The sequence below is a fragment of the Paroedura picta genome, chromosome 14 (assembly GCF_049243985.1).
Source record: "Paroedura picta isolate Pp20150507F chromosome 14, Ppicta_v3.0, whole genome shotgun sequence".
In the NCBI taxonomy this organism is placed as follows: Eukaryota; Metazoa; Chordata; class Lepidosauria; order Squamata; family Gekkonidae; genus Paroedura; species Paroedura picta.
This window is the reverse complement of record NC_135382.1, coordinates 10420716-10433080: the sequence shown is the minus strand read 5'-3', so window position 1 is coordinate 10433080 and position 12365 is coordinate 10420716. Positions and strand designations below refer to the sequence as shown.

The 12365-nt window shown below is 49.1% G+C and overlaps 1 protein-coding gene across 3 annotated transcripts in view; it reads right to left on the bottom strand.

Moving 5' to 3' along the window:
* Positions 1 to 12365, bottom strand: part of PSD2 (pleckstrin and Sec7 domain containing 2) — a 99167-nt gene that overhangs the window by 11156 nt on the left and 75646 nt on the right. For all 3 annotated transcript variants that reach the window (XM_077310043.1, XM_077310044.1, XM_077310045.1), the window contains 2 exons: positions 9145 to 9302; positions 8114 to 8258 (listed from right to left, as the gene is read on the bottom strand). In XM_077310043.1, the coding sequence (XP_077166158.1) occupies positions 8114 to 8258; positions 9145 to 9302 (303 nt within the window). The remainder of the gene's footprint in view (positions 1 to 8113; positions 8259 to 9144; positions 9303 to 12365) is intronic.

Below are 12365 nucleotides of genomic sequence, written 5' to 3'. Positions count from 1 at the left end.
CTTTGAAAAAATGCCTTTTTTCTGGGAAGATTTGAATTGAGTGTTTAAACAGTTTAAACAGGGAAGGGGAAGTCAGTCCAATTACTCACCTGACATACCTCAGCTCAACTTCATACAAATGCTAATTGGTCTAACTAGAGGCAAGCTCCCCCCTTTCCAAGCAGGAAAGAGATCTGAAGGACTAGACAGTCTCCAGGTATTATATTCTTTTAAGAATTTCACCCAGCTTGACCTGGTCAGTGGGCAGAGAAAGAGATGTGATAAAAACTTTAGACAGCAAGGAAGAAGTTCTCTTTTGTGCCATGTCCATCATAGCAAACACAGTCTCGTGATGTGGGTGAGCACTCCTCCCTCAGTTCTCCATCTACCATCATGGGAAGGTAAGTATCAAACCATAAGCATAAGCCCACAGTGGGGAAAAGAGGGAGGGATGTGTGTCTGCACAGAAGACCACCTGATGAACAACAGTTAAAGGTAAGTACAACCCTGTTTTCATCTTTGTGGCTTCTGTGCTGTCCCACACGGGAGAATAGCAAGATCACTCACCGTGGAAGAGGGGGTGGACTTAAACAGCAGAAAAATAGGTTGAAGTGCCACTCTACCCAGCAACCTCTCTCCAGGAGTTGACTTCTATGGCATAGTGATGGATGAATCTGGCTTATTAGAATCATAAATCATAGAATCATAGAGTTGGAAGGGGCCATACAGGCCATCTAGTCCAACCCCCTGCTCAACACAGGATCAGCCCTAAGCATTCTAAAGCATCCAAGAAAAGTGTGTATCCAACTTTTGCTTGAAGACTGCCAGTGAGGGGGAGCTCACCACCTCCTTAGGCAGCCTATTCCACTGCTGAACTACTCTGACTGTGACATTTTTTTCCTGATATCTAGCCTATATCGTTGTACTTGTAGTTTAAACCCATTACTGCATGTCCTTTCCTTTGCAGCCAATGGGAACATCAACCAGGTTGACAGCATCCAGCATCCTGCCTTCAACCAGGTTGCCTCACTGCACATATCTATCAGAAGCAATCCAACCATGAAGGCTGCAGAAAAGAATTCTGAGCACATGTGTAATACAGAGAGATACTAATAGTGCTATCTACCTTAGGCAGAGATTAAGCCAGTTTAATGGATGACATCATCCAACATGGTAGTTTCTGTATCTGGCCCTTCTATCCTTTCCAAGGTCAGTAAAGGGATTAAGACATTCCTATACAGCATGGATCAGCCCACTCCATGAATCTAAAAGAGTAGGGCCCTTAGAACATCTCCTATATGCAGAGACCTCTCTACCTCTGAGCCAAGTGTGGGGAAAAAAGGTTGGGAGACCTTTGACCTAGGAGTTACTTAGACACCACTTGGGGAAGAAAAACCACACTTTTAGCATGAAATCTTAGAAAAAGAGGGCCACGGGATAAGGTACAAGCCCCCCCCCCTTCATTAGAAAAGGATATATTGTGTGAAAGAAAAAGACAGACTGTAAACACCCCTGGTTCAAACAGTATATGCATTAATATACTCTGAAGAAAGGCAAATATACAACACCACAAAATGTTGTGAGGAGAAAGTTGAGGCTCACTGCCATATGGAGTGTCCTGGGAATAGTGAGTTTCACCAAATGGGGATCCCTTAAGGATTCTTTTTTATGTGTGGGGAAAAACCTGTTTTACAGGGGGATAACCTCAGCAGTCCTTTCAATGGAAAACATTGCAAAAATTGTAGTGGAATCCATACAGGCCCCATGAATTCCACACTTCAATAGGGAATGAGCACAGATTACTCATGTGCCTTTTGCCTACACTCTTTAGTATTATTATATTTACCTATATACAAAAATACACAAGTATACAGCAACACTGTCATTGAGGATGGCTGCCAATTCATCAATCAGGAATGGTGAATGGTCAGATGGAGGCTAAACCAAATGCTCCGCATCATAAAGATTATTTTTGTGGCTTTTTGCCTCTTGAAGCATTCGATCGCCACTTTTCCTTTGAGCCCTTCAGCCACTATGGCCTTTGTCAGTGGACTCTTATACTCAGGAAGACACCAGTGACAGACCCTTGTCCCAAAGGGACCTTTGATACATCCTCATTACTGACTTGCAGTCCACTGCCCCTTATGCCCATGGCACCTAATAAGTAGGTCTTATGTGCCATAAAATGTAGTTTCCTTTCCTCCATTTCAAAGGGAAGGGAAGCAACAGATTAACTATTGCTGATTGTACATCCAAAATAATTGGGATACTAGCTCTGCAGAAACCTAACTCAGATCCAGAATCTTTTCTGTTATAATAATCAGTCCTGAGACTGTCTCAGATCCTCTGCCAGCAAGTGTGCCAAAGATTCACTTGTGGTAGCAGCAGGCGATGGCATCTATAAAGCCTCAGACCCACGTCCAACCTTCTTCTGAATCTGTCATGAGTGTTTGGACTGCGGGCAGAGCTGATGCTTGATGCTGGGAGGGTGGGTGCACCACTGCCTAACCCTTAAATTTCCCCCACACTTTGTAGTGATACTTGGTAGTGACGCTCAATGGTGCTGCTTGGCAGTGACTGTTGGTGCCGATGCTCAGCAGCACTGAAGTCTGGCAGTGACCCTTGGCATCAATGTCCAGCAACAATGTTTTGGTGGCAAGCGTGCTTGAGGGCAGCGTCATTGGAGAACTGACAAAATGGTGAGTTGCATCTTAACACTGATGGTGTCTCACGTGCTTGAGGACTCATGGTTCTGGGCAGCCCTTGAGTTACTGGCATTGATCAAGAGAGTCCACCAACATCATCAAGGAGACAAATTGCCTCTACATAGTGACGATAAACAATCTGATCCCCAACTTCTTCTTCTGTCTCCTTCACAGTGGGCTAGATGCAGCCCTAGTCAGGGCAGATTTTCCTCCTCAAATTAGGCTGCATGAGGACCGGGGTTGGGCTCACTGAGGTGGCTCCTGGACCATAAATCAGCCACTTGTGCTATCTCTTCTTGTGGGTTTGAGGCACTGAGGCCATTTCTCACAGAATTTCCAGATGAACTGCTCTTCCTTTCCTCAATTTCTGGGGTGATTTGGCAGCAAGGTTGAGTTACTGTCAAAGTCCTGTGTCAGGAGATAGGTGACAGACTCAGTGCCTTTACCTGGGGCCATTTGTGCCCCGCCTTTATTTGATATTTGTTTATTTATTTAAGCAAGGCCATGTTTTCACTAACAGTAGCCGAAAATATCTTTAAACCGCCCGTGGCGCCACGGGCGCCACGGACTAAATAATTCGGTAAGCGGGGTAGAGGTGGGATTAGTCTGTGATGAAGAAGGGTCCGGATTGGACCCTTCCTCACGACAGACAATCGGAGGCACCAATTGGTCCCTCCGATTCCCAGCTCCAGGAACTGCGAGCTGCGCGCAGCGCGGCTCGCAGTTCCTCCCGGCCTGATGCGGCGAGAGGCGCGAAGCGCCTCTCACCGCGTCAGGCCACCGACCCAGGGAGCCCCCGGCAGTCACGCAAAGCGCGGCTACCGGGGGTTCCCTGCCTGGCGGGCTGACTCGGCGAGAGGCGCAAAGTGCCTCTCGCTGCGTCAGCCCACCGCCAACAAAAGAAGCTCGCTGCCAACCAGCGCGCCGCCGCCGACCAGCCCGCTGCCGACCAGCGCGCCGCCGAAACTGTAAGGCCCTAGCGCCCGCTGCATTCCCCTGCAGTGGGCTTGATTACTAGTAAGAATGATAAGTTGTTCAGCTCTCATTATGTATGTGAGGTAAATATTTTTTCAGCTTGCTAAACAGTCCCCTCTCTGTGGCGGTATAAAGAGACCTAAGGAGTGCTCGCCCCTCCCACATCACGTGACTTTTGGGCGGGAAAGTCAGACTCCTCTGTGTGAGGAGGGGTAACACTCCTGGGATCTAAAAACATTTTTTTAAGCTTGCTAGCTCTTCTCAGCAGCAGGCCTGCAAAAGCCATGAAGGTGAACTAACATTTCCAGACTTCCTGTCAGGATTCAGATTCAGATTCAGAGTACCTTTATTGGCATAAAATTGCAAAGCATAAAACGAACATTTCAAACAGTTTCAGATGTAAAATCTATTGTAAAAGATTTTCATTTAAAATTGCCAGTAAAAACTTTGCTACTTTTATAATCGTTGCTGAGTCCCTCACATTTAGTACCATTTTAATCCAGTGTTTCTCATTAACACAGCTGAATTTCAATTTCTTCAGATAATTAGCTAACGGGCGATGAAATACTTCAAACTTAGGACACACCAGAATTATATGGTACAACGTGTCTGGGACACTACATCCATTTAAACAGTATCTCTCCTGAGGAGGGATCTTCAGAAATCTACCTCGGGTGACATTTGAAGGAAAGATGTTTAAGCGAGCTACTAGAAATGCTCTTCTTAACTGGTGGCTTCCTGCCAGGAAATGGTCCCTTAAGACAGCAGCCTCCACTGCTTGATTCATCATACAGTGGATCCCTGACCTGGATAGCCCAGGCAACCCCGATCCTGTCATCTCTTCAAAGTTAAACAGGGTTGATCCATACTAGTATTTGGATAGGAGACCTCCAAGGAGTCGCATGGTAGTTCCTCCGAGGAAAACTAGAGGTCACGACACAGAGGCAGGCAATGGCAAACCACCTCCGAACATCCCTTGCCTAGCTGCCAGACAATCCTTGAATCTACTGGCTTGCCACACACACCATACAATAAAAGAATAAATACACAGGGGAGTCTAGGAATGGGAAGGTTTGGAGCCTTTTGGAAGATCTGATGCTAAGTCGCTTTGTGCTGGGCCAGAACATGGGCAGGGATTTCAGCCCACAGAAGACTTGCAGGGAGGAAGAGTCTTGATGTTACCCTTCAGATCTCCCAGGTACAAGATCTGGTGCCATCACTAAAGCTGACCAGATGCTTACCCAGAATTCTAGATGTGGAGATGAAGAATAAAGATGGGGACTTTAGAAATGCAGGAAGAACTTTGCAAGGGATCAAAGATGAAACCAAGATAGACTGACAGAATACTGATCTTGTTAATCTGTAACTATTATATCTGGGAAACACATCCGGTGTCCACTCCCAGATTGGGTCGGCCCCTGCAGCGACTGCCCCAAAACACGGCAGCGAGGTGCACACCGCCTCGCAGCCACACAATCCCCACCATTTGCTGAGCCCTGCCCAGCCTGCTGCTTCACATGGTTGTTGTTGGTTGCTGCGGCTGTGGTGTGCCGCCGTCAGCCCCAAGGAGGCAGCGCACCCAGGGAGGAAGTGGCGGCTGTTATGAGGTGGAGCCGGCCCCAAGCAGGCGGTCCCAAACAGGTGGCAGTGGCAGCCACGAGGAAGCCAAGGAGTCCATAAGGAGCCACCAGCCCTGTGCGCGAGGACCTACTAGGTGCGGCCCCCACAACAACCTGGCTGCCACCACGAGGAGAGGCGGCTGCCCTGAGCTGGTACCACCACCCACAAGGTGGGTGGCCGCTAGAGCAAGTTGAAGGAGGCTGCTCAACGTGCACGCAGAGGCAGCAAGAAGCTGCTGGCCCCTAGGGGGTGGCGACAGCCCTGGGAAGCAGCTGGCTTTGGCAGCCCCAAGCCAGCTGCCAGGGCCCCGCACTGCGCCTGCTGTCTGTGCCCCATCACTCCCTACGTGGCGGTTGAGGGGCTGCTGCCAGCCCAGTGGAGGAGCGCCCGATCAAGGACAGCCAGCTCCAGCCCCATCACCCGCTTCCCACGATGCATTCTGCACGAACGGTAAGGGAGGTCATGGGAGCCCGCTTCACCTTCCCAGCCCTTCCTCCCTCTGCCTACCCCCAAACTCCCCCCCCCCACTAGCGCCTGCTGCATTAAGGCATACAGCGGGCTTTTTGCCTAGTACATTAATAAAACAGAATGGCTTAAGAAGGTGAGAAAGGAGCACTTTCGTTGGGGACATATTGAGTTCAATGTAACCGTGTAACACTGAACTCTAAATATTAGACAGGTCAAATTGAAGGGGGGGGGGGTTCAGAAGAAAAAATGAAAGGAATCAGAAAGATACATGTCTTTAGTGTATATCTTGTGCTGTATTGTTAAGGTTTGCTCAGGACTTTAGTAGAGAACAGAACCAAGAACAGAATCATTGCAGGAGAGAGGGTGTAGGTAGAAGAGGAGCTCCCCCCAGTGGAATCATTGAACTACAGGTTAGAAGTTAAGAAGGCCGAGAAAAGTGTTGAGGATATCTAAGATATGGAGGAAGTCAAGGAAAAAAGGAAGATCCATAGGCATGCTCAGTCTTCCATCAATTCACCTCACATTCTACTCACCAACCATGAGCAGGGAGCTGATTGTTTGGGTAGCTTCTGAATGCATGAATTTAGGTACTTCCAGTTATCATGATTACAGGCTGCCCTACCACTCTGCCACCGGCTCACCTTTGGTGCTCTCCGGCGACCGCCATGGCTGGGGCTCCCCCTCAGCGTGGCACTGCGCAGCTGCTGCTGGCAGCGCCCCCCAGCGGGTGGTGGGAAGTCAGGGGCGCTGGCGGGAAAGCCAGTGGAGCAGGGGCTCAGGCAGCGGCGGTGACGGTGACGTCCCTCGGCAATAGACTACCCCCCCCCCCGGGCCTCAATAAAATTGTCAAGCTTTGACTGGTCCCTGATGATAAAATGGTTGGGGACTGCTGCTTTACAGAAGGCAATCATGAGGAAATGCATGTCTCTTCTCCAAATAAGGCAAAAGCAACTGCAAGCTCCAGCAACATGGCCATGTGACACAAACAGCTACTGTGCCGGCACAAAGCTGTGGCACAGTGAATTTCACCATTTTGACCCTGTCCCCTGGTTGACTCCAGAGCGATTGGAAATTTCATACCAGATCAAAGTTGTGAGAATGCAGGCCTCATGAGGAGGAACCCAAGGCCTTGAATACGAGAAACGATTTGCCTAACAACACAGCATCGGAGAGAACAAAACCTGGTTTTATGTGGTTCATAGGACACATTCATCCACCAGGACTGTTTGTGAATTGTACAGTCTGACATTCAGAGCCCTCATGTTTTTAATTTTGTATGTACAATGCTATAACATTAATATTTTAATGTTTTCTTGTCGTTTGACACAAACTGGAAAATTTGGGACTGAGTTTGTTCCGCTCCTTTTCTTGTTTGCTTGAATTTCACCAAGGAACAAGAGGGAACCTGCTCTGGAGCTTCCCCTGCATGTGGTTGAAGGAGCCTGAGCAAGCTAAGTTGGCCCAGCAGTTGTTCATGTTGAACTTAGTGGTATCCTTAATGATCTACTGTGGCATGCTTAACGATCAAAGGAGGATGAAGGCACAGTCTCTTATTCCTGACTGTGGCCTCACCCCATTTACAGTGTGTGCAATATACTATAAATACATGAATCTTATGAAGGGCCAAGACAGAGGTAGTCAAACCGCGGCCCTCCAGATGTCCATGGACTACAATTCACATGAGCCCCTGCCAGCGTTTGCTGGCAGGGGCTCATGGGAATTGTAGTCCATGGACATCTGGAGGGCCGCAGTTTGACTACCCCTATGCCAAGACATTCAAGTCACTGGCTACTGCTTCTGACATTACTGGAATTTGGGGGATGAGGCCTGGGGAAGGTGGGGCGTGGGGAAGGCAGGGAGCTCAAGACTCACAGTAATGGGATAGGAGCCACAGTAATGGCTTTAAACTATGCATAGAACAATACCAGCTAGATATCAGGGGGAGAAATGTTCACAGTCAGAGTAGTTCTGCAGTGGAATCAGCTGCCTAAGAAGGTAGTGAGCTCCCCCTCACTGGTGGTCTTCAAGCAGAGGCTGGGCAGATACTTTTCATGGATGCTTGAGGCTGATCCTGCGCTGAGCAGGGGGTTGGACTAGATAGCCTCTACGTTCCTTCCAACTCTATGATTCTGTGATTCAGTGGGGTATAATGTCAAAGGGCCCACTGTCCAAAGCAGCCATTTTCTTCAGAGGAACTGATCTCTGTGACCTGGAGATCAGTTGTAATCCCAGAGGAACTCCAGGCCTCACCTGATGCTTAGTAACTCTACAAGACATTGATGCATCCCTGGGAGCTAGTATCCTGTGGGAACAAGTCCCATCTGTCTCTTCCTCTCAGACAGACATAAGCATGACTGTATTTTTACCTGACAGAGTTTAGTCGTTGAAGATGGCAAGAGGGGCCGGCAGAACTTCTTCATGGAGCAGATGGCTGCTGGGAAGGCAGGAGCGGAAAAGATGGCGGCCACCAGGTTGATTCTGAGGATCCAGGACAGCATCTCTGCTTTGCTTCTATGGAAATGGGGAAGGGTCAGAAGAAAGAGGAGCATGGTGAGAAGGAAGAAAAGAATCTGTGTGTGGCGGGAAGTCTGAGAAGGGCCTGAAGGCCAAGTTTATGGCAGATTTATAACACAGCCTGTAGGAGGCAACCACGAAGCTTCTCTTTTGCCCTGGCATATTCTATTTTGAAAGCTGAAATGAGAGTATTGGTGTCAGCCTATTGCCTGTGTGAAGGAATGAGGACGTGAACCCATGTTTAGACATCTTCATGCGATATTCCCCAATACTTTGCAGTTTATCAAGACCCTTGAGGAGCATGCTGTTTGCTCTTGTGTTTAAAATGTGTTTAAAAGAGGGGTTTCTCTTTGACAATTCTCTTTGAAGAGCAATCAATGCACCCTTTTTTAACTTTAGCCCTTGAGGTTCTTTCATGGTACACGTTAAAAGGAGGACAGGCAAAGATTTGGAAGACACTGCCTGCCTCTGAACATTTGAAGAGGGAAATTCTGAAATTTTGCAGAACCCCCCCCCCTTCCTGTCCTCTTTAGATTTCTGTTGTATCAAAATGGATTTGATTAGATAATAAACTGCAAATTCCTAAAAGGAGGAAAAGAAAACAGATTGATGGAGTTCATGGAGAACTGGGTAAAGAAGAGTTAAGAGAATTTCTCTTCACATCACTACAAGGTGCACACAGATATAATCTCAACTTGGGTCCAGTGGCACCTTTAAGACCAATGAAGTTTCATTCTGGGCATAAGCTTTTGTGTGCATGCGCACTTCTATACCCTGAGAGTAAGGAAAGGTTGATGGCAAACTTGTGCCCTTCCAGTGCAGAGGCGGGGGGCAATGGGCAGGGGAAAAGATCAATGCTAAAAGTCTAGTCTGGGCTACTTACGGGGCTTGGAAGAGGAACACCCGCCAATCTGCGGTCTTCAGCTTCAGCACATTGGATTTCTTGCTATAATCAGAGGCTTTTGTGGCTAAGGCATGATGGATGCGGATAGCATTCTTGAGGTCAACTTCAGAGAGATCTTTGTCCGGTTTATATTCATCCTGTAGTGGAGAAGAGCAACAAAGACAAGGGTAATGCTGACAGGATTAAGCTCCGGCACGCACTTCTCCTTTAAAAGTATAAAAAGCATAAAAGTATAAAAGGGAATTCTATGTCTTCTCTGGGCTCTCCATTCTAAATACTATCCAATTGCTTCCCCAAATATTTAATCAAGGGCTTTGATCACTGCTTCTTTTCCAGAATAAGTGGAAAAAGCGGGATTGTTTTGCTCCTGCTAGAGACATCATTTTCTTTTCTTCTGGCTCAATATACAGATTGCCTAAAGATCCATTATTATGTCCAGCCAAAGAGTCTGTTACTCAAACTTTTGGGCGATTCTTAGGGCCATGTCGCACAGTAAAAAAACTAGCAATAGGCCAGTGCAATGGTGCTAAAACGCTAAAAACCTAATGCTAAAAAAAAAAAAGGCATTTACAAAAGGTAAGATTTTCACTTTTTTAACGGATGCAGAATGGCTCCCTTTGGTTTAAAAAAAAACTTCAGACTATCGGCCTTGACATCTCAATGCTTTCAACTTATGAAGAAGTTGCATTACAAAAATGAATAACTCAGAGACTGGAAGAGATAGATGGGTTATTCATCAAACAGTATATGTTTTCTGTTTCTAGGAAATACCATTTTATACAAAATCATGGCAATGTCTCTCCATATATTGGATGTCAACTCTTGAATAATCATATCTGTTAGCCCATTTAAATATCTCCATTAAATTCAACCTGGGGCAGATTCCCACAAATTTCTCCCTCTGACTGTGCCTCCATGGGTGCAAAGTCCCAGACATGCTAGCTCACATACTACTAGAATGCCCAAAATTTTCTTATTACTGACCCTTGCTAGCCGACCATCTGAAGAAATTATCTTTTGTGTAGATGAGAAACATCGAATAAAGATTACGTCAAGTGAGACACATCCTGCATCTACTGATGTGGGACGCATCTTCTGGCACAGCCCCAGGAATAGAAATGGGTATGGACGTGATGCCCGTAGCCCCACCCCAGGGAATGCACCAGGAGAGGCTGGGCCAGTGCAGGCCGTTTAGGAAGCAGGCCGGGCCACAGCTGCACTGCCAGGGAACATTGCGAGACAGCACTGAGGCTGGGTGGGCCACTGCCACCACAAGGTGAGGATGGGGGGAGGGGAGAGAGCAGGGAGCTTGGGTGGTGTAGCGGCCTCTAGAGACCAGGGTGGAGGCCACACAGCTTGCAGAGGCACTGCCCTGGAGGCCTCTGGGGGCTGTTGCAGAGGCTGTGCAGCTTGCTGAGGCAGAAGCGCCAACCCAGGGTCACCAGTTTGCCCACTGCCGCAGTGGCAGGTGGCAGCGTGTGGAGGTGTGTGGTGGTTGCGGACGGCGGTGGTGGAGGTGGGCGGGTGAGGCAGTGACTGGCAACTGGCGACTGTGGGTGGAGGCGGTGGAGTCACGCCACCTCGACTGTTGTGCACATGTCAGCGCACACGTATTCCCAGTACCCCATTGGCTCCTTCTCCAGCTGCCCAGCTTGCCCGGAGGGTTGCGCTGGTGCCTGCCAAGGAATGCGCCAAAATGCTTCGCTCAGCTCTTTCAGAGCAGGCAAGAAAGTGACCCCTCCCCCCACAGGTACAAAGTCGCCCCATCCCGCCTGACTCCCTCCTGCAAGCCCCGCGTGCTCTGCAGCAGGGCCACCACGGAACCTCCCACGGTTAAAAGAAGGGAGAAAGGAGAGAAGTGGTGAGCCAAGGGAGCAAGACGCACACCCAAGCCCAGCCCAGAGAGGGACAGTGAGCAATGTGGAAGCTGTGGCGGCGGCAGCAACAGCCTCCTCCCCCAGGCAGGGCTGTCGCCTCCCTCCAATCACCTCCTGCGGGGGGGTCACCCATGGCCACGTCTGGGGGGGGGCTGGCAGAAGCGCCTCTGCAACTCTAGCTGCCAGCTCCTCCGGCTGGGTCCCTGCTGGGCTTCAGTGCCGAAGTTGGGGTCATGGCAAAAAAAAAAAAAAAGGTTTAGAACCACTGATGTCGGGGAAGGCAGCTGTATTATTCATGTCCATTTGGCTGTTCTTTCCATTTTCCCTGAGACTGCTACTGCTAAGAGCAGCTGCAGATATTATGTAATATATAGGCATGAGCAGAAGGGATAAGCATGTCCATACTGCAGCATTAGCATCTCTTCGACTTCCTGGAGAAATGCCCAGCTTTTTGGTGTAGGGACAGCTTGTACATCTCACCACGGAGAGAAATGTAAAAAGTCCAGCCAGCTGTAAGCCAGCAGATGCAAGGAAGTAGAAGGCAACTAAGTGTCTTGTTTCATCACCCGTCCAAAATGTCCAATGCTCCTGAGTTTAACTTCTTCCAATATTCCATGGATTTAAGTGCAGTTATCCTTTTCCTAGTTGAACCGTCCACTGACATTATTGGCAGGTGAATACCAAAATCCATTATGGGATGCCCACTCCCTAAAATACACCCAGATACTTGGGTGTAGCCTGGATGGACATCTAAAGCCGTATCTAGTACCCAGCATGGTGTAGTGGTTAAGAGTAGCAGCTTTTATTCTGGCAAACTGGGTCTAATTCCCTGCTCACCCACATGTAGCCAATCTGAAAAGTTTCTGGGGAGGGATTTAAAAGGAGCAGTGCACTGTCATTATCTGCTGTCTGGCAGGCAATCTCCTCCCCCCCCCCCCACTCAGGCACTGCCTGAAAAGGTGGGAAGGAGGCATTCAAATGGGCCTGATCATGGCCAAATCATGGCCGAATTGCTGCTGGGGCTTCCCTCCCTGCCGGTCTGACGCTGCGAGAGGCGCTTTGCGAAGCGCGGCTGCTGGGGCTTCCCTCCCTGCCGGTCTGACGCTGCGAGAGGCGCTTTGCGCCTCTCGCAGCGTCAGACCGCCGCCCGAGGGAACCCCCAGCAGTCGCGCGAAGCGCGGCTCCTGGGGCTTCCCTCCCTGCCGGTCTGACGCTTTGCGCCTCTCGCAGCGTCAGACCGCCGCCCGAGGGAACCCCCAGCAGTCGCGCGAAGCGCAGTTCCTGGGGCTTCCCTCCCTGCCGGTCTGACGCTGCGAGAGGCGC